This window comes from Caretta caretta, chromosome 9, assembly GCF_965140235.1.
Source record: "Caretta caretta isolate rCarCar2 chromosome 9, rCarCar1.hap1, whole genome shotgun sequence".
Lineage (NCBI taxonomy): Eukaryota > Metazoa > Chordata > Testudines > Cheloniidae > Caretta > Caretta caretta.
This window is the reverse complement of record NC_134214.1, coordinates 63,384,197-63,408,088: the sequence shown is the minus strand read 5'-3', so window position 1 is coordinate 63,408,088 and position 23,892 is coordinate 63,384,197. Positions and strand designations below refer to the sequence as shown.

The 23,892-nt window shown below is 45.0% G+C and overlaps 1 protein-coding gene across 5 annotated transcripts in view; it reads right to left on the bottom strand.

Annotated features, from left to right (window-relative positions):
- LOC125642914 (cell adhesion molecule DSCAML1) overlaps positions 1–22,926 on the bottom strand; it is a 35,352-nt gene extending 12,426 nt beyond the window's left edge. For 2 of the 5 annotated variants that reach the window (XM_048864869.2, XM_048864868.2), the window contains exons 1-6: positions 22,721–22,922; positions 10,622–10,777; positions 9,646–9,732; positions 5,405–5,749; positions 4,010–4,279; positions 1,281–1,409 (exon numbers count right to left, since the gene is read on the bottom strand). In XM_048864869.2, the coding sequence (XP_048720826.2) occupies positions 1,281–1,409; positions 4,010–4,279; positions 5,405–5,749; positions 9,646–9,676 (775 nt within the window). In that variant the 5' untranslated portion in view covers positions 9,677–9,732; positions 10,622–10,777; positions 22,721–22,922. Of the gene's footprint in view, positions 1–1,280; positions 1,410–4,009; positions 4,280–5,404; positions 5,750–9,645; positions 9,733–10,621; positions 10,778–22,720 lie in introns of all 5 variants that reach the window. The other 3 variants (XM_048864870.2, XM_048864866.2, XM_048864867.2) reach the window with 3 other exon arrangements.
- Between the last annotated feature and the right edge of the window lie 966 nt (positions 22,927–23,892).

The window sequence follows — 23,892 nt, the reverse complement described above, 5'->3', positions numbered from 1 at the left end:
AGTAATACACATTGGAAAAAATAACCCCAACTACACATACAATATGATGGGGGCTAATTTAGCTACAACTAATCAGGAGAAAGATCTTGGAGTCATCATGGATAGTTTTCTGAAGACGTCCATGCAGTGTGCAGCGGGGCAGTCAAAAAAGTAAACGGGATGTTAGGAATCATTAAAAAAGGGATAGAGAATAAGACTGAGAATATCTTATTGCCCTTAAATAAATCCATGGTGTGCCCATATCTTGAATACTGCATACAGATGTGGTCCCCTCATCTCAAAAAAGATCTACTGGCATTAGAAAAGGTTCACAAAAGGGCAACTAAAATGATTAGGGGTTTGGAACGGGTCCCATATGAGGAGAGATTAAAGAAGCTATGACTTTTCAGCTTGGGAAAGAGGAGACTAAGGGGGGATATGATAGAGGTATATAAAATCATGAGTGATGTGGAGAAAGTGAATAAGAAAAAGGTATTTACTTGTTCCCATAATATAAGAACTAGGGGCCACCAAATGAAATTAATGGGCAGCAGGTTTAAAACAAATAAAAGGAAGTTTTTCTTCATTCAGCGCACAGTCAACCTGTGGAACTCCTTGCCTGAGGAGGTTGTGAAGGCTAGGACTATAACAGGGTTTAAAAAGAGAACTGGATAAATTCATGGAGGTTAAGTCCATTAATGGCTATTAGCCAGGATGGGTAAGGAATGGTGTCCCTAGCATCTGTTTGTCAGAGGGTGGAGATGGATGGCAGGAGAGAGATCACTTGATCATTACCTGTTAGGTTCACTCCCTCTGGGGCACCTGGCATTGGCCACTGTCTGTAGACAGGATCCTGGGTCGGATGGACCTTTGGTCGGACCCAGTATGGCCATTCTTATGTTCTTATAAGAAAGCAACACAGGTTCTACTGACATCAGTAGGAGCTGCTGGCCGCTCTGCACTAATGAAAGAAAATCGGGTCACTCATTTAGGTGCCTCCATATGGATTTCAGACCCTGGCGTTAGGAGCCCAGGTTGGGAAATGTTGGCCTTGGAATACTGAAGATGCCCAGGAGCTTTGGAATTTCTCAGAGAAATCTAATCAGATGTGAACATGAAAACTGACATATAGTGAAGATAACTGAAGTATCCTGCTACAGGCGTAAGACCACATACCTTTTTGCCTTCAACTCCACTCCGTCACCTATGTTTTCATACATAGAAGAAATTAAGCACATTTTAGGTTTATTTGCTATTTACATGCTGTCAAAGATTCAAGGGAAATGAGCTGAAATACTTACTAATTTTTTTCTTTTCTGATTGACAGCACAAGATAATGAAGCCCAATCCAGATCCAGCAGCCAATGTTGTTGCAATAACAAGAACAACAGTAGAAATTTTCAGTGCATGCTTCAGTGAAGGCATGATACCTAAAATATGGACAACACAAATCCAAACCATCACTTGAAAGCTGAGAACAGAAGGGGCTCAGGAGGACTGAAAGCTGTTCTGTTTTCCCTGCTCTTTCTTTCTGCTTGAAGGACAATGCAAGTATAACACTGATAGACCCTGGTTGTGAGCAGGCAGGACTGAACCTGGGACTTCTGGAGTTTAGGGCATGAGCCTCTACTGCATGAGCTAAAAGCCATACGGCTGTTAACCAAGACTGTAAAGCAGACTCATTAATCTTTCTGTAAGTGGTTTTGGTGCCACTAGATGGGACAGAACACCACACCCAGAAGGTGTGTGAGTTACATAAGTACAATTTCCTTTTTATCTGCAGTTCAGTTCAGTGTCCCAAAGACTAAAATGGGGGTGAATCTTCTAGCCCGGATTTGAGATACAATGAAAAGTAACAGAGTGGTAGCTGTGTTAGTCTGTATCAGCAAAAACAACGAGGAGTCCTTGTGGCACCTTAGAGACTAACACATTTATTTGGGCATAAGCTTTCGTGGGCTAGAACCCACTTCATCAGATGCATGGAGTGGAAAATATAGGAGCACATATAAATACATGAAAGGGTGGGGGTTGCCTTAGCAAGTGTGAGGGCAGTCTAACGAGATAAATCAATTAACAGCAGGATACCAAGAGAGGAAAAATAATTTTTGAAGTGGTAATGAGTGTGGCGCCAGGCCCCGTGCTAACCCTTCAGGCTGCCCTGGACCCCCACATTCCCCTGAAGCATGGAGCCCCCCAAGTGCGGTGCCCGGGGAGGTTGCTCTGGTCTCTCCTATGAACAGGACGGCTCTGCTTGGACCCATTCTGGGCACCACCAAAAATTATACAAACCTGGCACCCATGCTGACAATCAATCACTTGATTTAGGTGTTTAGATATGGATTTAGGGCCTAGATTCACAAAGGTATTAGTTTACTAAATCCCAGATTTAGGGGCCTAAGTCCTATTTTTAGGCTCCCTTACTGCCCACAAAACTCCCACTGAACCCTGTAGACACTTATATTCACTTGGCACCTACATTTTCATGGTCAAAGTATCCTGGATGCCTAAGTTTCTGCCTCTGGGAACATGCATGGGTGCCGCCTCCTAGTCGTCGAGGTGCCTGTCTTCCACCACAAATCCAGTGGGATTCATGAGCCAGGGAAGTTAGATGTTTGCCCACCTAACTCACCTGTGGGGCCCAATCATGTAGGCATGCTCTGAGGCTGCCTACCAGATTGGGTTCTGTTCAAAATTTGTCTGAAGGAAGAGGTAGTGCTACTCAGCTTGTAACTTTTAGCCCAATGGTTAGAACACACATCTGGGATGTGGGAGACCTAGGTTCAATCCCCCCATCAGGCAGAGAGAGAATTTGAACAGGGATCTCCCACCTCTGAGTGCTCGAACCATTGAGCTACGGGATGTTCTGATGTGGGGCTCTGTCATTCTCTCCTGTTGAAACTGTTCCACTGTGATTAGACAGAGTCACTGGACCAGAGAGAGTGAGAATGACTAACTCTGGAGCCTGATGGTTAGAGGTGGCAGACCCAGGATCCACTCCCCTGACTCCAATAAGTCCAGGAGAGGAGTTCCCAGCTGGGAATCACAAGCAGGGCTTGGTACCTCCCTGTAGCCTGGACTCAGGTGCTTATGTCTGTGAGAGGGGAGAGAGGAGGAGGAGGAGGAGCCTCCTCTTGTTGGCATATTCCATTGGCTAGCTTTGGTGGCTCCCCACCTACTGTGCTGGCTTTTGTGAACTGGATTCTTGAGTGCACATCTCTCCCCATCCATTGTATAGGGAGATGAGGTGCCTAATGCAGCCTGTGTGTGTCCCGGTGTTTTGTTCCTGTGATTTCACTAGGGGTCTAAAAGTTATCCTTTGTGACGCTGAGCGTTACAACACCTCATCCGTTTGTGAATCTAAACCTAGGTGCCTCACTTTGGGTACCCAAACTTGTAAATTTCAATCATAAGTTTTAAATGTATGTAACGCTTTGGAAAACAATATGAGGTATTGTAGAAAATAGAGCTGGATGTCTCATGCAAACGTTGGAAGCTCTTAAAGATGCCAAGTGCAGGGTTCCACAACAGGTGTGAAGATTAAATCAATTACATGTCTCAGACTTTCATCCTTCCTAGGACTGTCTGTATGAGCCCTTGCATAAGTCAGGAAGCATCAACATGTACGTTTCGCTGGGCCTGATTCACCATTGCATTGCTCCAGTTTTGTGTTGAGGTAACTCATTGATTTCAGAGGAGTTACATGCTGTTTCAAAACTGGCATCCTGCAGCAGTGAGTCGGGCCTTCTGTATGCATTGTTGCTACCACATAGCAAAATACTTGTAACGTTATCCAAAGAGGATCTTCTAACATCACTCTATGCAATTTTACTTTCTAAGGTTGTGTTATTTGCATGGATGGTTAATAGAATTAAGCCTAGGAACTCTGAAAGGGGGAGAAGAATATGAGAGATTAGCATTTCATTAATCTAATCTGCAACCTGAAGAGGGTAACATGTGGCACCACTAAGCATCAAGTTTGGCACTAGCCATGGCAAGTGTTTGCAGTCGAAGATGCTAATAAAACACTTACCTTCAATGGTCAAATTCACTGAGGTTTCCTGCCAGTTTATATCACTGCTGGCATTACAAGAAAAGGATCCACAATCTGATTTCTGTGCTTCTGGTATGTACAAAAGACTGAAGTTTTCAGAGAACCAGTAACATCTGTTCCTGGGTAGGGGCTTCCCATCTTTCTTCCAATAAATAGCTTGCACTTTGCCAACCAGCACCTTGCAGGATAATTCAATAGATGAACCAGCCACAGTAGAATTTATCTGTAGCTGAGTTTTGGAGATAGGCTCTTGGGAGGGGGGGGAAAGAGAGATTATATACACATTTAAAAATCCTGGTTGAAATGTACAAACTCGGGTATCTAAAGTTAGGCATCTAAATCAAACAATTAAATCTGCTTATCTATATGATAGAAGATGATTTCCCAAGTTTTAGGAATACATCTAACATCCAGTGATGTAGGATTGATTAATAGCTCGGTAGACGTCAAAAGCCAAATTCTAGCAGCTCACGTCTAAACTTTCATAGCCTAGGTAATCCTCAGTACAAGAGTTCTGATATAAGGAGTCTTGAGGGTTGTTGTTTTTTTAACACCATTGTCTTTCAACCTTATTAATTTTTGTTTGTCTCCTTGCTCCTTTGCTCGAACCCACTTAGAAATTTCTTGTTCTCAAATGATATGGTCCTTATAGAATCATAAATAACCTTGTCAGTCAATTCTTAGGGACCTGTGGAGGGCTATTCCCTGCAATATATTTCAGTACGTTCTCCAGTTTAGTTATATAGTTTACCAGAGATGGCATCTCCACCACTTTTAGAAGACTATTTCTCAGTGTCATATACAAAAATAAAGGACGTTATGACTATATGTCACAGAACCTTAATGTGCAACTCAGTGAAATCAAAATTGGTATTTCTTGCTCAGGTCAAGATGCACACGTGTAGTGTGGCTAGAACCAGAGTCTCTCTGTTCTTCAGCCACACCATCTTGAGTTGTGCTTTCATAAGTTAATCAGGGTCAAGTCAGGATGGCTTTGATGCGAGACCTCCAAGAAAATAATGGTAGTGATATGAGAGTTGGCATTTTGCCTGTAAAGGCAGAATTGACTAAATAGAGTGAACAGATCTCATAATAAAACTTTTTTCCCTCTGATATCCAGCTTATTTTTCATTTTTTAGAAGTTTCCTCCCCCTTGTCAAACGTAATGGATTCTTGTCCAGATTTACAGGGGTAAATGTTTTATAAATGACTTCAGGGCTGTTTTATGTGCTCAACAGGTTGTGCAGCTGCTTCCTTGAAACATGCACACGCACAGCCTCTGTTCACATTAGTGATCTATCTAGTGCAAAAAATTTGTGTGCTGCCAGTTGTTTTAATGTGCTGTTTTATAAATACTTCTGCTCTTTCACTTACCTAAGACGAGCAGTGTAGTTTCCCTGGCTTCAATTTTGTTCAAATTGATGGTAGCTCTGTAGGTCCCGCTGTCTGTCTCTTGTACGTTTTTCAACAAGAGGGAGCCGTTGGAATAGAAAATGATTCTCTCTTCATATGCTTTATAGATCGTAGGTTTGCTTCCAGTTCTATAGTAATCCACAATATCGGAAACTGTGCTATTTATGTATTCCCACTGTATATGGTCTATGACTGTTTGATCATCAGTGGGCAATGCAGTCAGCAGCACTGAAGACCCCACACCAACGGTTCTATGTTCTTGGGCTTCTGCTGTTTTTAGAGCCCAACGGAAAACCAGCAGCAGCGCTAGAGAGAAAGGGAAGCTAGGAAGAGTCAGGCTAGACAGTATTATGCAGTATTTATCCCAGATCTACAAAAAAAATGTTCATTTGGGGATCTAGGACAGGGGAATGGTAATGGGGACCTGTTCATCAGGGACGTTAATGTGTCTCTGGACCAGAAAGGCTGTGATGAAACATTAACCTTTCTGATGGTGGTTCGTTGGCATATGTTTAAGCAGTTGGTGCTCTCTGTGCATTTCCTACTGGACAGGTGGCTGAATCACCTCATCTATGCTGGTGGCATGTAGGGTATGTGTAGCAACATGCCACAGTGAAAAGCAGGCTGCATTCATGCTGCGGTGTATAGCTACATGTGGCAGTGAAAGGCTCTGGCAGAGGGGAGGCACCAGGGAAAGGTTCTGGCAGCTCTCTGCAGTGGGCGAAAGGCTCTGGCGGTGAACACGTGGGGGACACTGCAGCATAGATGGGGGAGGCATGGCTTGGGTATGCAGAGACATGCAGGGTACCTACTCACTGGATCTCTTCTCCGCTTGCCTAAGCAGTGCCTAACCATCTACACAGTTATTTACACCTGTACTAGGGGTGTGTGCAGTGAATGTACTCTACACACCACGGTAAGTGTCAACATATCCTTAGAGAGGCTTGAGCCAGAATCCCAAAGTCAGACGTCCCTGGACTCTGGTGCTGTGGGCAGGGGAGGGAGCTGAAATCTGAACCTGTATCTGAACCTGTGTAGCCTGGGCCCATCGCCATTTGCAATGGGCACTCTTGCTCCATAGATTGCTAGGCCAGAGCGGGTCACTACAATCATATCGGCTGGCCTGGGGTATAGCACAGGGCCCAGGACTTCTCTGAAATAATTCCTGGTTGAACTAGAGCATCTATTTTTAGAAAAAGACACCCAGTCTTGATTTGAAAATTGCCAGTCCTGGCGAATCTCCTGCAGCCCTTGGTAAGTTGTTCCAGTGGTAAAGCAGAAGATTCAGCCCCATACATGCAGAGAACAGGGGATTAGCAGTCCATTGCCTTTACCACTCAGCCACTTCATCTCTGAGGCTGGCAGCCTCAGAAGGGTGGCTAAGAATGGAACAGGCATAGAAGTGGTGCATCCTGACAGGGTTGGGGCATGTTGGAAAGGGCTAACGTAGAAAGTTTTCATTGCTGCTGTTCCCCATTCTATGCTCATTGTAGGCCTCATTTCGAGGGGCCAGTTCAACTCTCAGGGTAGCTTAGAGCAGCTCTGAGGGATACCCTAACTTGTATCCTGTCTACCATGGGACTGACTACAAGCTGGAACTAGCCATGGCATAGGGATGCTGCGGCCACACCTCCTCTCACTCATTCTTCTGGGAGCTCCACCAAAGGAAGTGGAGAGTTAATAAAGCTACCTCTGCGCCTGGCAGGCAGGCCCCTTACCAGAATGGATAGTGGGGAGAGGACTCAGCTGGTCAGCTGCTTTGTGGCCAGTTTTCAGGCCAGAAAGCACTAGTGAATAAGGCCCTCACTGAGCAAACTGAGGACTTCTCTCTCATGTACTCTTCACCCAGCACTTTTCGCGGGCACTCGGGGCTGGCCTTGGGTCAAAATGCACCCTGAGAGCCAAAATTTGGGGTCCCAAAGTAAGTGGTGGTAATTATTCACCTACAATTCCAGTGGTGCATTGGCCACTGTCAGAAGACAGGATACTGGGCTAGATGGATCATTGGTCTGACCCAGTGTGGCCGTTCTTATGTTCTTAATACCCAGCTAAGTCTCAACAATGTTATCGGTCAGTAAAACAGAGTGGAATGCCAAAGGCTGGGCTTGAGCTATTGCAGATAATGTAATGCTTACAGAGGCTGCACCAGCAGGTACTGATTCTCACTCACACATAGGTTAATTTGTGCTGTTCTGGCAACATAAGGTGGCCTTAAATGGGGTGGAAATGAGTCCCTGAGGATACTCTTCATGCAGAGGATCTCCACAGCCAAAGAATCAGAGAATCACAGAATATCAGGGTTGGAAGTCATCTAGTCTAACCCCCTGCTCAAGCAGGACCAATCCCCAATTAAATCATCCCAGCCAGGGCTTTGTCAAGCCTAACCTTAAAAACTTCTAAGGAAGGAGATTCCACCACCTCCCGAGGTAACCCATTCCAGTGTTTCACCACCCTCCTAGTGAAAAAGTTTTTCCTAATATCCAACCTAAACCTCCCCTACTGCAACTTGAGACCATTACTCCTTGTTCTGTCATCTGCTATCACTGAGAACAGTCTAGAGCCATCCTCTTTGGAACCCCCTTTCAGGTAGTTGAAAGCAGCTATCAAATCCCCCCTCATTCTTCTCTTCCGCAGACTAAACAATCCCAGTTCCCTCAGCCTCTCCTCATAACTCATGTGTTCCAGTCCCCTAATCGTTTTTGTTGCCCTCCGCTGGACGTTTTCCAATTTTTCCACATCCTTCTTGTAGTGTGGGGCCCAAAACTGGACACAGTACTCCGGATGAGGCCTCACCAATGTCGAATGGAGGGGAATGATCACGTCCCTTGATCTGCTGGCAATGCCCCTACTTATACATCCCAAAATGCCATTGGCCTTCTTGGCAACAAGGGCATACTGTTGACTCATATCCAGCTTCTCGTCCACTGTAACCCCTAGGTCCTTTTCTGCAGAACTGCTGCCTAGCCATTTGGTCCCTAGTCTGTAGCGGTGCATGGGATTCTTCCATCCTAAGTGCAGAACTCTGCACTTGTCCTTGTTGAACCTCATCAGATTTCTTTTGGCCCAATCCTCTAATTTGTCTAGGTCCCTCTGTATCCTATCCCGACCCTCCAGCGTATCTACCTCTCCTCCCAGTTTAGTGTCATCTGCAAACTTGCTGAGGGTGCAATCCACACCATCCTCCAGATCATTTATGAAGATATTGAACAAAACCAGCCTGAGGACCGACCCTTGGGGCACTCCACTTGATACCGGCTGCCAACTAGACATGGAGCCATTGATCACTAAGAGAAGAGCTGGAGTAAGGGCTCTGCGTATATCTGCACTGCAATATGAGGGTGCAATTGTAGCACAGATAGGCATTAGAAATCTTGCCTCATAGTGATAGGCTCAAGGAGCTCAATCTAGTTAACTTATAGAGGAGGTTAAGGGGGGGGGGGGGCTTGATCATATCTATAGGCAGCTACATGGGAAAAATATTTGATCATGGGCTCTTCAATCTAGCAGAGAAAGGTCTAACACAATCCAATGGTTGGAAGTTGAAGCTAGACAAATTCAGATTGGAAATACAGTATAATTTTTTAACTGTGAGGTAATTTAACCCTTGGAACAATGTACCAACCAATGGTTGTGGTGGATTCTCCATCAGTGGCAATTTTAAAATCAAAATTGGATGATGTTTTTCTAAAAGCTCTGCTCTAGGAATTATTTTGGGGCAGTTCTCTGGCCTGTGTTACATTGAAGATCAGACTAGATGAGCAGAATGGTCCCTTCTGGCCATGGACTCTACAAATACCAGTGCTAGCTTTAATGTAGGTAACACGGGTAACAATGGTAGTGAAGACATGGGGGCACATATTAGCTGCCTGAGTACAAGCTGAGGTGTATATTCATGTTGCTAGTACATGCTGAAGCCTGTCCTACCACATCAACGCTACTACTGTTGGGATTGAAAAGCACCATAACTGCCATGCACTGCTGCTATTTTTAGCTTGCTAAGGTCTTGTGGGCCATGGGAAGCAGAGCATAAGTTGGAGCAGCCCTGAGGTTGATCTAGATTACACAAGGGGTCAGACAGGTCCTGGCTGCTCCAGAACACAGGGGTTACAAAAAGGGCTTAAAACAGAGATTGACGCACATTTCAGTGTCCAACTAATACTATTCTGAGATATGTTTCAGTACTGGAAGGAATTTATACATACTCAGGCACTGGCTCATCATTCTGTAACTCATCCTGCCAAGGAGGCCTGCACTAGCAGGTAACGTTTTGGTACAATGCCAGCAGGACCCTGTGGAAACATACAGTAAAAATCAGCAACACGCATGGTAATGACGGGATCAATGCAATCACTACAAGTGACCTTCAGTTCCAGACGAATCCCTCCCGTAGGAGAATGCGAAGGCTGCACAGTTAGCATATGGCACGGCAAGATCTAAGGTCGTATTTGTCCTATGGCTGACCCAAGGAGAGTCTGTGGTAGGAGCTGCATGTAGCTCTCCTGTCTAGGAGTGTCTTAATGCAACATAGGACATTCGGGGCTGTGAAGGATGTTGGAGAAAGGGGAGGAGAGGAATTGTGGAGCTGCCGGGGATCTGACGACCTCCTGGGGAAATTTTGTTTTGCAGCAGCAATAACTAGTAATTGTCCCCAAAGGTTACCAGTGGTCTGAGCACTGGATTAGAGGCCAGGAACCCCGGGATCTAATTCCAACTAAAACTGACACCCCCTGAGTTAAGTCACTGAGACAGAGGTGAAATCGAGGGATAATTTCCCTACCTAACTCAGAAGTGTTGTGAGAATCAGTAATGTTTAATGGCATCCTTCATGCCATTCCCGTACCCACCTCAGACCCTCCCCAGGGATTCCTGTGTTGGAGAAACACAAGAATTGTTCTCTCCTCTCCTACCCCCCGAAAAGCAGAAATGACACCAAAAGGGGTGGGGAGAAGCATGACCATGGCTTTATTCCCCAATGCACTTATCTGTGAGGTGGGATGGATTCACAGGGTCCTAAGGGGTGGGGGCAGAGTGTATGTGGGTTCCCCTTGCATACTGGGAGTGTGTGTGTCCCAAAGCAGCGTAACTCCACACTTCCCCCTCCAGATGAGCCAGTGTAATAGTCCCAGACTCTGGCCCTACATATGTGCTAAGAATTATTAGAAACTTATATCCACATACCTGCCCCAACACGAGAGCTTCAGACCCCCTGCCCATGACTGAAATTCCATTTTTAAGTGTTGTATTTAGGGGTCCACTGCAGTCAAGGGAAAGATTCCCATTCATGAGCTTTGAATCAGGCCCTTAGTAAACAGATGACTGTGTTTCCCCCATTATCTGAAGGAGAAAGTCAGCTTGAAATTGGATTTAAGGCTGCAACAGCTGCATTTAGAAATTGTATTGATCTTTTCAACAAAACTTTATTACAGTACTACAATAGATATACTTGTGTCTGGCAGGTGGAGTCTAACCTGGAAATACCCTTTTCTTTAGATGCCTGGCACCTGCTTTTTAATCCCCTGTGACCTTGAACTTCAGGCTTTAATTTCTGTAGTATCATCTGTGTTATCTGAAACCTAAACCTGAAGCAATGTAAACCACCTGCTGCTAGAATTTCTCCTCAGGGATTTATTTTGTTAATTCATCATCATCATCCTGGAAAATCCCAAAATGTCGTGGCCCCCTCTCAGGCTGAGTGCCACTTGGATTGATATCTGATGAAGTCTTTAAGCTGGTCTGGTTGGATAGTCAGTTTCTGTCAATCACTAGCAATCTTATCGTGCCACAGAACGATAATCTAGGAGGCTGTTTTCAGATTTCCCCATCCTTTTATCCTATCGACACCCCCCTCCTACTTTTGCCCCACCCTCTATTACCAGCAATAACAACCCCTGGTCAGTAGGTTTTCCAGGAATACACCTGCTGGTGAAAGTCTTTCCTTCACTACAGTAAAGAAGGGCAGGCCCTGCACAAGAGAGAAGGAATTGCCACAATCTATTGGGAATTAAATTATTTTATATGTTACAGTAAATGCCAAGGCAGAAATGTCTAGTCACTGATATTAGTAACTTACTGTGTAACACACAAAAACTCCTAACTTTGGGCCTCATCCAAAGCGCATTGAAGTCAATGAAAAGAGTCCCATTGAACTTAAGACAGGTTTCAGAGGAACAGCCGTGTTAGTCTGTATTCGCAAAAAGAAAAGGAGTACTTGTGGCACCTTAGAGACTAACCAATTTATTTGAGCATGAGCTTTCGTGAGCCACAGCTCACTTCATCAGATGTGTACCGTGGAAACTGCAGCAGACTTTATATACACACAGAGAATATGAAACAATACCTCCTCCCACCCCACTGTCCTGCTGGTAATAGCTTATCTAAAGTGATCAACAGGTGGGCCATTTCCAGCACAAATCCAGGTTTTCTCACCCTCCACCCCCCCACACAAATTCACTCTCCTGCTGGTGCTAGCCCATCCAAAGTGACAACTCTTTACATAATCAAGTCGGGCTATTTCCTGCATAGATCCAGGTTTTCTCACTTCCCCCCCACCCCCATACACACACAAACTCACTCTCCTGCTGGTAATAGCTCATCTAAACTGACCACTCTCCAAGTTTAAATCCAAGTTAAACCAGAATATCTGGGGGGAGGGGGGGGGTAGGAAAAAACAAGAGGAAACAGGCTACCTTGCATAATGACTTAGCCACTCCCAGTCTCTATTTAAGCCTAAATTAATAGTATCCAATTTGCAAATGAATTCCAATTCAGCAGTTTCTCGCTGGAGTCTGGATTTGAAGTTTTTTTGTTTTAAGATAGCGACCTTCATGTCTGTGATTGCGTGACCAGAGAGATTGAAGTGTTCTCCGACTGGTTTATGAATGTTAGAATTCTTGACATCTGATTTGTGTCCATTTATTCTTTTACGTAGAGACTGTCCAGTTTGACCAATGTACATGGCAGAGGGGCATTGCTGGCACATGATGGCATATATCACATTGGTGGATGTGCAGGTGAAGGAGCCTCTGATAGTGTGGCTGATGTTATTAGGCCCTGTGATGGTGTCCTCTGAATAGATATGTGGGCACAATTGGCAACGGGCTTTGTTGCAAGGATAAGTTCCTGGGTTAGTGGTTCTGTTGTGTGGTATGTGGTTGTTGGTGAGTATTTGCGAGCGGCCATACTGGGTCAGTCCAAAGGTCCATCTAGCCCAGTATCCTGTCTTCTGACAGCGGCCAATGGCAGGTACCCAAGAGGGAATGAACAGAACAGGTAATCATCAAGTGATCCATCCCCTGTCACCGACTCCCAGCTTCTGGCAAACAGAGGCTAGGGACACCATCCATGCCCCTCCTGGCTAGTAGCCATTGATGGACCTATCCTCCATGAACTTAGCTAGTTTTTTTTTGACCCCTGTTACAGTCTTGGCCTTCACATCAACCTCTGGCAAAGAGTTCCAGAGACTGACTGTGCGTTGTGTGAAGCAATATTTCCTTTTGTTTGTTTTAAACCTGCTGCCTATTAGTTTCATTTGATGATCCCTAGTTTTTATGTTATGAGAAGGAGTAAATAACACTTCCTTATTTACTTTCTCCACATCAGTCATGATTTTATAGACTTCAATCATATCCCCCCTTAGTCATCTCTTTTCCAAGCTGAAAAGTCCTAATCTTATTAATCTCTCCTCATATGGAAGCTGTTCCATACCGCTAATCATTTTGTTGCCCTTTATTGAACCTTTTCCAATTTCAATATATCTTTTTTGAGATGGGGTAACCACATCTGCATGCAATATTCAAGATGTGGGTGTACCATGGATTTATATAAAGGCAATATGATATTTTCTGTCATTGACTTCAAAGGAGTTGAAAACATGCCTCTAGAGCAAGGGTGGGGAAACTTTTTGGCCTGAGAGCCACATCAGGACTCCAAAACTGTATGGAGGGCCAGGCTTCCCCAAAGAGCCTGGCCCCCACACCCTATTTGCCCCCTCCCACTTCCCGCCCCCTGACTGCCCCCCTCAGAACCTCTGACCCATCCAGCTCCTTGTCCGCTGACTGCCCCCTCCCGGGACCCTCCCACACCTAACTGCCCCCCCAGGACCCCACCCCCTATCCAAACCCCCCTGCTCCCTGTCCCCTGGCTGCCCCAACCCCTGTCCACACCCCTGCCCACTGACAGGTTCCCCGGGACTCCCACGCCTAACCAACCCCGCCTGTTCCCCAACCCCTGATGCCCCCACAGGATCCTCTGCCCCTTATCCAACCCCCCCCCAACTCTCCGCTCCCTTACCATGCTGCTCAGAGCAGCAGGACTGGCAGCCGCGCCACCCGCCAGAGCCAGCCACACCGCCACGCTGCCTGGCAGGAGCTCGCAGCCCCACTGCCCAGAATGCTGGCAGCGTAGCGAGCTGAGGATGTGGGGGAGGGGGGACAGCAGGGGAGGGGCCGGGGGCTAGCCTCCCCAGCTGGGAGCTCAAGGGCCAGGCAGGACAGTCCCACGGGCCGGATGTGGCCCACGGGCTGTAGTTTGCCCTCCTCTACCCTAGAGAAAGGCTATTTTAGAAGGTTGGGGTGGGGGGGTGCTGATTAGTCTGGATATGTGTGGAGCCGAAAATGGCAATGGATGGATAAATATGCATGACCCTAGAATGGTCCCTTTACAGTGGCCACTGAGGTACGTCTACCCAGCGAGCGGCAGCAAGTCTCAGAGCCTGGGTTGACAGAAAATAGCTGCCCAGATATTGTGGCTCAGGCAGGAGCTCTGACTCTCAAGCCTATGGAGGGGGGTGGGCTCCAGCTCGAGCTGCTATGTCTCTACAGCTAGTTGTTGCTGAAGTCCGTCGACCCAGGCTCTGAGCCTTGCTGCTGTGGGCTTTATAGACGTACCCTGACTTAGCTACATGGCACTGATGAATCACGCACATGACATTTACTTCTAACTTAATTTTAAAAAAACAAACCTCATAGTGAATGGCTGAATATCATCACTATTGGGGCAGGAAAGGTCCTTGGGTGTTATCCGCTCCAGCTCCCTGTATCTAGTGCCTGTTACGTTATTAGTTACCTCCTTTTGACCTTCTCCATTCCGCCCTCCTATCTCCCCTCCACACGCAGTGTGTTTGCTACTCTCACGAGCTCTTTCTTAGCAGATGTTCCCCTCTCTAATGTCGTTACTGTTTACAGGATGTGCTAGCCGTTTATGATTTAATAGCTTGGAAGCTTTCTCTTGGACATTTTCCATTTAACCCTTTGAGCACTGAGAATTGTACTAACTAAATCATAGGTCTTCAATTCCACAATCATCAACTGCTAATGCCTGATTTACCCTTCCTGTTAGTGACCCAACTGCACTAAGCCCCCTTATCCATCCCCAAACCTCCTGGAAAGTTCTCCAACCAGCTATACGTGGTTTCCTCATTTTCTCCAGCACGCCTTTGTTTGTTGCCCAACCACTTTGACATTGCACTCCATACATGTGAATATGATGTAACTGGAATATGCTTTATGCAAAAGGTCTCTTGTAAGGTATCATTACAAAACTTATAATGTACTGGGTGTGTTCATCCCATTTGTTTGCATGTATTATTTCTATTTCTGAAGTTAGGAGAATAAGATATTAAACTTGTATTACTGATGTAAACATATTGAGTAGAAGCCATTAAGGGTACTTCAGAATCAATGAACTGTAACTGGCTCTGTTTACTTGCAAACCTTCCTGTGTACGTGTGGGCCAGCCCAAGAAGAATGGAGGCTGGGGTCTTACAGTGACATGTGTCCATGTCACCTGATAATTAAATCCATCTTAAATTTGGTACTTTTCCATTTAGAAGGAGGGGTGGGGATCCAGAGAGATAAAAGATGTGCCAAAGCTATAAAAAGGGGTGGAGCAGGACAGAAAGGGCTGTAAGTCATGAGAACACCTCTGCTTACCACCTAAGATGTCTGCCAGAAATAACAAGGACTGTACCAGGGGAAAGGATTGGGCCCAGACTAGGAAAGAGTCTAGTCTGTGAAAGGTTTCAGAGTAGCAGCTGTGTTAGTCTGTATCCACAAAAAGAAAAGGAATACTTGTGGCAACTTAGAGACCAACAAATTTATTTGAGCATAAGCTTTCGTGAGCTACAGCTCACTTCATTGGATACATGCAGTGGAAAATACAGTGGGGAGATTTACATACACAGAGAACATGAAACAATGGGTATTACCATACACACTGTCACAAGAGTGATCAGGTACATTGGCCAAACTGGACAAGAATAAATGGACACAAATCAAACGTCAAGAACTATAACATTCAAAAACCAGACAGAGAACACTTCAATCTCTTTGGTCACTCGATTACAGACCTAAAAGTGGCAATTCTTCAACAAAAAAACTTCAAAAACAGACTCCAACAAGAGACTGCTGAATTGGAATTAATTTGCAAACTGGATATAATTAACTTAGGCTTGAATAAAGACTGGGAGTGGATGTGTCATTACACAAAGTAAAACTATTTCCCCATGTTTATTTCCCCCCCTACTGTTCCTCAGACATTCTTGTCAACTGCTGGAAATGGCCCACCTTGATTATCACTACAAAAGGCCCCCACCCCACCCTCCGGCTCTCCTGCTGGTAATAGCTCACCTTACCTGATCACTCTCGTTACAGTGTTTATGATAACACCCATTTTTTCATGTTCTGTGTATATATAAATCTCCCCACTGTATTTTCCACCGCATATATTCGATGAAATGAGCTATAGATCATGAAAGCTTATGCTCAAATAAATTTGTTAGTCTCTAAGGTGCCACAAGTATTCCTTTTCTTTTAGTCTGTGAAAGAAGCTTATTGGAACATCTCTGAGGGTGAGATATTTCCTGTAATCAGTTTCTTAATATATTAGGTTTAGACTTGCGTGGTTTTGCTTTATTTTGTTTGGTAACTTACTTTGTTCTGTCTGCTATTATCTGAAACCACTTAAATCCTACTTTTTATACTTAATAAAGTCACTTTTGTTTATTAATGAACCCAGAGTAAGTGATTAATACCTGGGGGGAGCAAACAGCTGTGCATATCTCTCTATCAGTGTTATAGAGGGCGGAAAATGTATGAGTTTACCCTGTATAAGCTTTATACAGAGTAAAACTGATTTTTTGGGGTTTGGATCCCATTGGGAACTGGGTGTCCGGATGCAGGAGAGGTAATCTGCTGAGCTGTTTTTGGTTAAAGTCTGCAGCTTTGGGGGTGTTGCCCAGGCCCTGAGTCTGTGTTGCAGCAGGCTAGTGTGTCTGGCTGAACAAGGCAGGGTTCTGGAGTTCCAAGCTAGCAGGGAAAATGGGCTCAGAAGTAATTTCAGCACATCAGGAGACAGTCCTCAGGGAGCCATTGTGACACCCCCCACCCCCTGACCCATCACAGTCCTTTTGTTGCCCAACCACTTCCTATCAGCCAGCTTTGGTCTAACTGGTCTTTGCCCTCCTGTGCCCAAATTTCACTATTAGATTCTCTGGCATTGGGAAGAGTTGACTATTTCCATTTCCCTTGCTGTATATACTCATTATTGTATCTTGTCTTAAATTAGATTTTAAATTTTTTGGGACAGGGGCTGTCCTTTTAACTCTGTTTGTACAGAGCCTATCACAATAGAGTTTTATCTTGCTCCTGCAATATTAATTAATAAATACAGAACAGTGGACAAAAAAGCAAAAGAAATATTAGGTTATATAAAGAACATGATATAAAACAATACTGAAAACGCAATGCCATTATAAATTGCTGGTACGCTCTCACCTGGAATACTGCAGGTTAGAGACTGCATTAGCATGACTCTCACTGACAGCTTTTGTATAACCACCCACACAGGGGACGGAAGCAAGCAGGACCCCTATCTCCTTCATAAAACAGGAACGAAGCATCTCCTTATCATGCACCTGTTGTCAGAAATGACACAGGTAGATATCCCAGAGGGTCAAATGTTTTTGTGTAAAAACTTTTCCGACAAAAAGTATCCTTTTTGAACATGAACATCTGCATTTAAAAAATTGAATAATTTTTTTCTGATTTCTCACTCAAATTTTAAAAAATCATTTTGATTTTTGATTGAGTGGGACTCAACATTCCCCATTTTTCTTCTCCCTCCCCCTCCCCCTTTCTTACCCCTTCCCTTCCCCCCCCCCTTTGTCCACTGAAAACAAATCATAGACGTGTAGGACTGGAAGGGATCTTGAGAGGTCATCTAGTCCAGTCCTCAGTACTCAAGGAAGGACTAAGTAATAACTAGACCATTCCTGACAGTGGTTTGTCTAACCTGATCTTAAAAACCTCCAATTACAGATTCCACAAATTCCTTAGGCACTTTGATCCAGTGTTTAACTACCCTGACTGTTAGGAAGTTTTTTCCTAATGTTCAACCTAAACCACCTTAGCTGCAATTTAAGCCCATTACTTCTTATCCTATCCTCAAAGGTTAAAGAGAACAATTCTTTACCCTCCTCGTAACAACCTTTGATGTACTTGAAAACTGTTATGTTCCCCCTCAGTCTTCTCTTCTCCAAACTAAACAAACACAATTTTTTCAATCTTCCCTCATAGGTCATGTTTTCTAGACCTTTAATAATTTTTGTTGCTCTTCTCTGGACTTTCTCCAATTTGTCCAAATCTTTCCTGAAATGTGTCGCCTAGAACTGGACACAATACTCCAGCTGGGACCTTATCAGTGTGGAGTAGAGTGGAAGAATTACTTCTCATGTCTTGCTTACAACACTCCTGCTAATACCTCCCAGAAGGACGTTTGGTTTTTTTGTGGGTTTTTTTTTTTTTTTTGCAACATTGTGACACTGACTCATATTTAGCTTGTGATCCACTAGAACCCCCAGATCCCTTTCTGCAGTACTCTGTCTTAGGCAGTCATTTACCATTCTGCGTGTGCGCAACTGATTGTTCCTTCTTAAGTATAGTACTTTATATTTGTCATTGAATTTCATTCTGTTTACTTCAGATAATTTCTTCAGTTGTCCAGATCATTTTGAATTTTAATCCTATCCTCCAAAGCGCTTGCAACCCCTCCCAGGTTGGTATAATCCGCAAACCTTGTAAGTGTACTCTCCATGCCAGAGGTGGACAAATTACAGTGTACGGGCCACATCCAGCCCACCAGGCGATTTAATCCAGCCCTCGAGCTCCTGCTGGGGAGTGGGGTCTGGGACTTGCCCCACTCCTGCACTCCAGCTGAGGAGCGGGGTTGGGGGCTGCTCCACACACATGTGCCATGCCCCCCGGAAGCAGCAGCATGTCTCCCTTCCAGCTCCTACATGAAGGGGCACCCTGGGGGCTCTGCATGCTGCCAATGGGAGCTGCAGGGCTGGCGCCTGTGGATGGTGGACATGCTGCTGTTTTTGGTTGCTGCTTGAGGTAAGCACTGCCCAGAGCCTGCACCCTTGAGCCCCTCCACAACCCCCTGCCCAAGCCCTGATCCCCCTCCCACCCTCCAAACCCCTCAGTCCCAGCCTGGAGCACCCTCTTACATCCCAAACCCCTCATCCCCAGAGCCTGCACCCCCAGATGCCCTCACACACCCCCATGCCCCAACCCCCTGCCTCAGCCCTGATCCCCCTCCTGCCCTCCAAACCCCTTGGTCTCAGCCTGGAGCACCCTCCTGCACCCCAAACCCATCATCTGCAGCCCCATCCCAGAGCCCACACCGCCATCCGGAGCCCTCATCACCCCCTCCACCCTAACCCCCTGACTCAGCCCAGAGCCCCCTCCCACACCCTAAGCTTCTCATTTCTGGCTGCACCCCCAGTCAGAGCCCTCACCCCCTCCTGCATCCCAACCCCAATTTCGTGAACATTCATGGCTTGTGTCAAGGTTCTTTCCCCACTTTGAACTCTTGGGTACAGATGTGGGGACCTGCATGAAAACCTCTTAAGCTTATTTTTACCAGCTTAGGTTAAAACTTCCCCAAGGTACAAACTATTTTACCTTTTGCCCTTGGACTTGCTTGGTGGTGGCAGCAATAATCTAACGAATATATAAAAGGGAAAGAGCCTGCTTGGAAACGTCTTTCCCCCCAAAATCCTCCCCAAACCCTAAACCCCCTTTCCTGGGGAAGGCTTGTTAAAAATCCTCACCAATTTGCATAGGTGACCACAGACCCAAACCCTTGGATGTTGAGAACAATGAAAAAAACAAAGAATTTTAATAGAAGAAAAGGTAAAAGAATCACCTCTGTAAAATCAGGATGGTAAATACCTTACAGGGTAATCAGATTCAAAACATAGAGAATCCCTCTAGGCAAAACCTTAAGTTACAAAAAGACACAAAAACAGGAATATCCATTCCATTCAGCACAGCTTATTTTATCAGCCATTTAAACAAAACAAAATCTAATACATATCTAGCTAGAAGAAAAGGAGTACTTGTGACACCTTAGAGACTAACCAATTTATTTGAGCATGAGCTTTCGTGAGCTACAGCTCACTTCATCGGATGCATACCGTGGAAACTGCAGAAGACATTATATACACACAGAGACCATGAAACAATACCTCCTCCCACCCCACTGTCCTGCTGGTAATAGATTACTTACGATATGCATCCGATGAAGTGAGCTGTAGCTCACGAAAGCTCATGCTCAAATAAATTGGTTAGTCTCTAAGGTGCCACAAGTACTCCTTTTCTTTTTGCGAAGACAGACTAACACGGCTGTTACTCTGAAACATATCTAGCTAGATTACTTACTAAGTTCTAAGACTCCATTCCTGTTCTATTCCTGGCAAAAGCCTCACACACACAGAGAGAACCTTTGTTTCTCCCCCCTCCAGCTTTGAAAGTATCTTGTCTCCTCATTGGTCATTTTGGTCAGGTGCCAGCGAGGTTATCTTAGCTTCTTAACCCTTTACAGGTGAAAGGGTTTTTCCTCTGGCCAGGAGGGATTTTAAAGGTGTTTACCTTTCCCTTTATATTCATGACAGCCTGCCATACAATTTCCACACCCAGATGTGGCTGTTGGGCCAAAAAGTTTGCCCATCCCTGCTCTATGCCATTATCTAAACCATTGATGAAGATATTGAAGAGAACTGGACCAGGACTGATCCCTGCAGGACCCCACTTGATATGCCCTTCCAGCTTGACTGTGAACCTTTGATAACTACTCTCTGGGAATGGTTTTCCAACCAGTTATTCACCCACCTTATAGTAGCTCCAACTAGGCTATATTTCCCTAGTTTGTTTATGAATAAGTCATGCAAGACAGTATCAAAAGCAGTGGTGGGCAACCTGCGGCCTGCAGTTTGCAGTTCCTAGCCAATGGGAGCTGCGGGAAGCGGTGCGGGCCACAGGGACATACTGGCTGCCGCTTCCCGCAGCTACCATCGGCCGGGAACGTCGGGCGGCTATGCAAATGTAAACAAACTGTGTGGTGGCCCACCAGCAGATCAAAAGCATTACTAAAGTCAAGATATACCCCGTCTACCACTTCTCCCCTATCCACAAGGCTTGTTACCCTGTGAAAGAAAGGTAACAGGTTCGTTTGACCTGATTTGTTGTTGACAATTCCATGTTGACTGTTACTTATCACCTGATTATCTTCTAGGTGTTTACAAATTGATTGCTTGATTATTTGCTCCATTATCTTTCTGGCTACTGAACTTTAGCTGACTAGTCTAATTCCTCAGGCTCTCCTTATTCCTTTTTCTATAGATTGGCACTATATTTGCCATCTTCCAGGCCTCTGGAATTTCTACAATTTTCCATGTTCACTATGTTAGATGTCTGATCGCTAACCTTTCCGGTGAAAACTTAAACAAAGAAGGCATTTAGCTCATCTGCCGTTTCCACATTTTCTGTTACTATCTTTCCCCATTCATTGAGTAATGGGCTACTCTATCCTTGGTATTCCTCTTGATTCAAATGTATTTGCAGAATGTTTTCCTGTTACCCTTTATGTCTCTGGTTTATTTAATCTCATTTTGTGCTTTGGCCTTTTAAATTTGTCCCTATATGCTTGTGGGTTTATTTTTTTAATATTCATCCTTCGTAATTTGATCTAGTTTCCACCTTTTGTAGGACTCCTTTCCATTTTCAGATCATTGAAGATCTCTGGTTAAGACAGTGTGGTCTCTTGCCATACTTCCTATTTTTCCTATGAAGTAGAATAGTTTGCTCTTGGGCCCTTAATGTCTGTCTGAAAAACTGCCAGTTCTCTCAAACTGTTTTTCGCCTTAGACTTGCTTCCCATGGGATCTTCCCTACCAACTCCCTGAGTTTGCTAAAGTCTGCCTTCTTGAAATCCATTATCTTTATTCTGCTATTTTCTCTCCTACCATTCCTTAGAATCAGGAACTCTACCATTTCATGATCATGTTCACCCACGCTGCCTTCCACTTTCCAATTCTCAATCAGTTCCTTCCTATTTGTCAAAATTAAATCTAGAACCTTCTCTCCCCTAGGTGCTTTCTCCACCTTCTGAAATAAAAAAAAAATCTCCTATGCATTCCAAGAACTTGTTGGATAATCTGTGCCCTGCTGTACTATCTTCCCAACAGATGTTTGGGTAGCTGAAGTCCACTATCACCGCCAAGTCCTGTGCTTTGGATGATTTTGTTAGTTGTTTAAAACAACCTCATCTGTCTCTGGCGGAGAAAAGGAAAGATACCGGGAGGAGGGGGAATAAATGCCAAACATATTTCATTTCAGTTTGCACCACGGCTTTTTAAAAAGCCTTTTGATAGAAAAATTGAAACATTTTGTGAGGTATTTTTGAACAAAGTAAAACCAGTTTTGTTTCCTTTAAAAATTTTCACTGAAAAGAATTGCCTTTTTTCACCAGCTCTACTATTGAACTTTAGTTCCATTCTAATATATTTCTCTCCTATACTGCCCAGCCCTGAGTCTGCTCAATATTCACACTTCAAATGCAGCTTAAAATTTGTGAAATGCCCCCAGGCTTACATCTGAGTGGTGCCAACACCTTCTCTGCTTATGCTTAAAACAAGGTGATCTATTATGTACTGGGACTACAATTTAAATAATTTTTCCCAGCTATTGAGGAGCAATAGATCTGCATGTAATGCACATGCTTTGATAATCTCTTCAAAAGTGCAGTCAGAGTGTTATTGTGAAGGCATTTATTTTGCACTATTTAGAAAGCAAAAATAATCTAGGCAGGCTGAAAATAAAATAAATTTTACAGAAACTAACAATACAGCTTTGCAACAGCATAAACAACATAGTAGAATAGTAACGCTAGTAGGAATTTTATGTTACAAAGGAAAAGCAAAGAGATAGTTTCACTTACCAGCAGTTGCCTGTGACAGCTCACCCAGCTCTCTTTACATCCTGAGCTAACGATGGAGACTGCCATATGACCTTTTACCCTGTCGCTCCTCTCTTTAACGGTCATGTTTGCCTGATTGGTTATTTTGAATAACTTGAATAAATACAAGCCATAACAAGCAGATTCCAAATCCCCTCAGTCAGTGTTTGTGACAGGAAAGCAAAATAAGTGAGCATTCAGTGCAAGGAAACTGACTCATCAACACTCCTTTGTGCATTAACCGCCAGACATTGTGTGACATTTTAAGCAAAGTATCCAATACATTAATGTGCAAATTAGCAAATACCCTAAACTTCATTTTAAAAAGCTTTACGGATAGAAACAGAGGTCAATGGAATGGGACAAAGGAAACAAAAGCATAGATCTGGGTAGAGGCAAAGTGTGTGAGTGTCATGTACCCTCCCCCCGATTTTACACCTTCCATTTAGCAACAGCTTCAGAGGTTTTCAAGCTGGGGCGCACTCCACTCAGGGGGCTTGGAGGAATGTTTTTTTCGGGGGGGCAGGGGAGGAGCAGTGATGTCAGGCGGCTCAGGTCAGTTCCACATGGTGGGGCTCAGGGAGGGAGCACCAGCTCCGCCCCCAACTCACCTCAGTGGGCTACCCAGCCTGTCTGGCTTGGGGGAACTTTCTGAGCTGAGCCCCACCCCCCACTTGGAGTTACAGTTTTTGGCTGAGTCGGGGGTGGAGGTGGTGCTCTCTCCCCGAGCCCTGTGGCATTGCCGCTTCCCCCCCCCCCCCCCCAAACATTCCTCTGTGCCCCTCTTGGGGCATGCCTCACAGTTTGAAAACCTCTGTTCTAGATTCAGAGGCAATGCCTGGGGTTGTCATGCCCCCCTGTCACGGAGTCCCTGGGCGATGCTCTGGAACTGCTCCCCATGAAGCCAGTCAGGACTCTGGGGCAGTCGCCTTTCTGTGAGCAGCCTGTCTTCAGGACACACAGCTCACTCAGCTTCCACCTTCCTGGGTCTGACCTCGGAGCATTCAGCATCCTCTGCCCCTCCGTGCGCTTCCCACAGCGAGTCCGCTCAGGCGGGGCTCCTGGGGAAGCCAGAGGGTCCTGCACCCCAACTTCGCAGTCAGACGTGACTCTCAGCCAGCCAGTAAAACAGAAGGTTTATTAGACGACAGGAA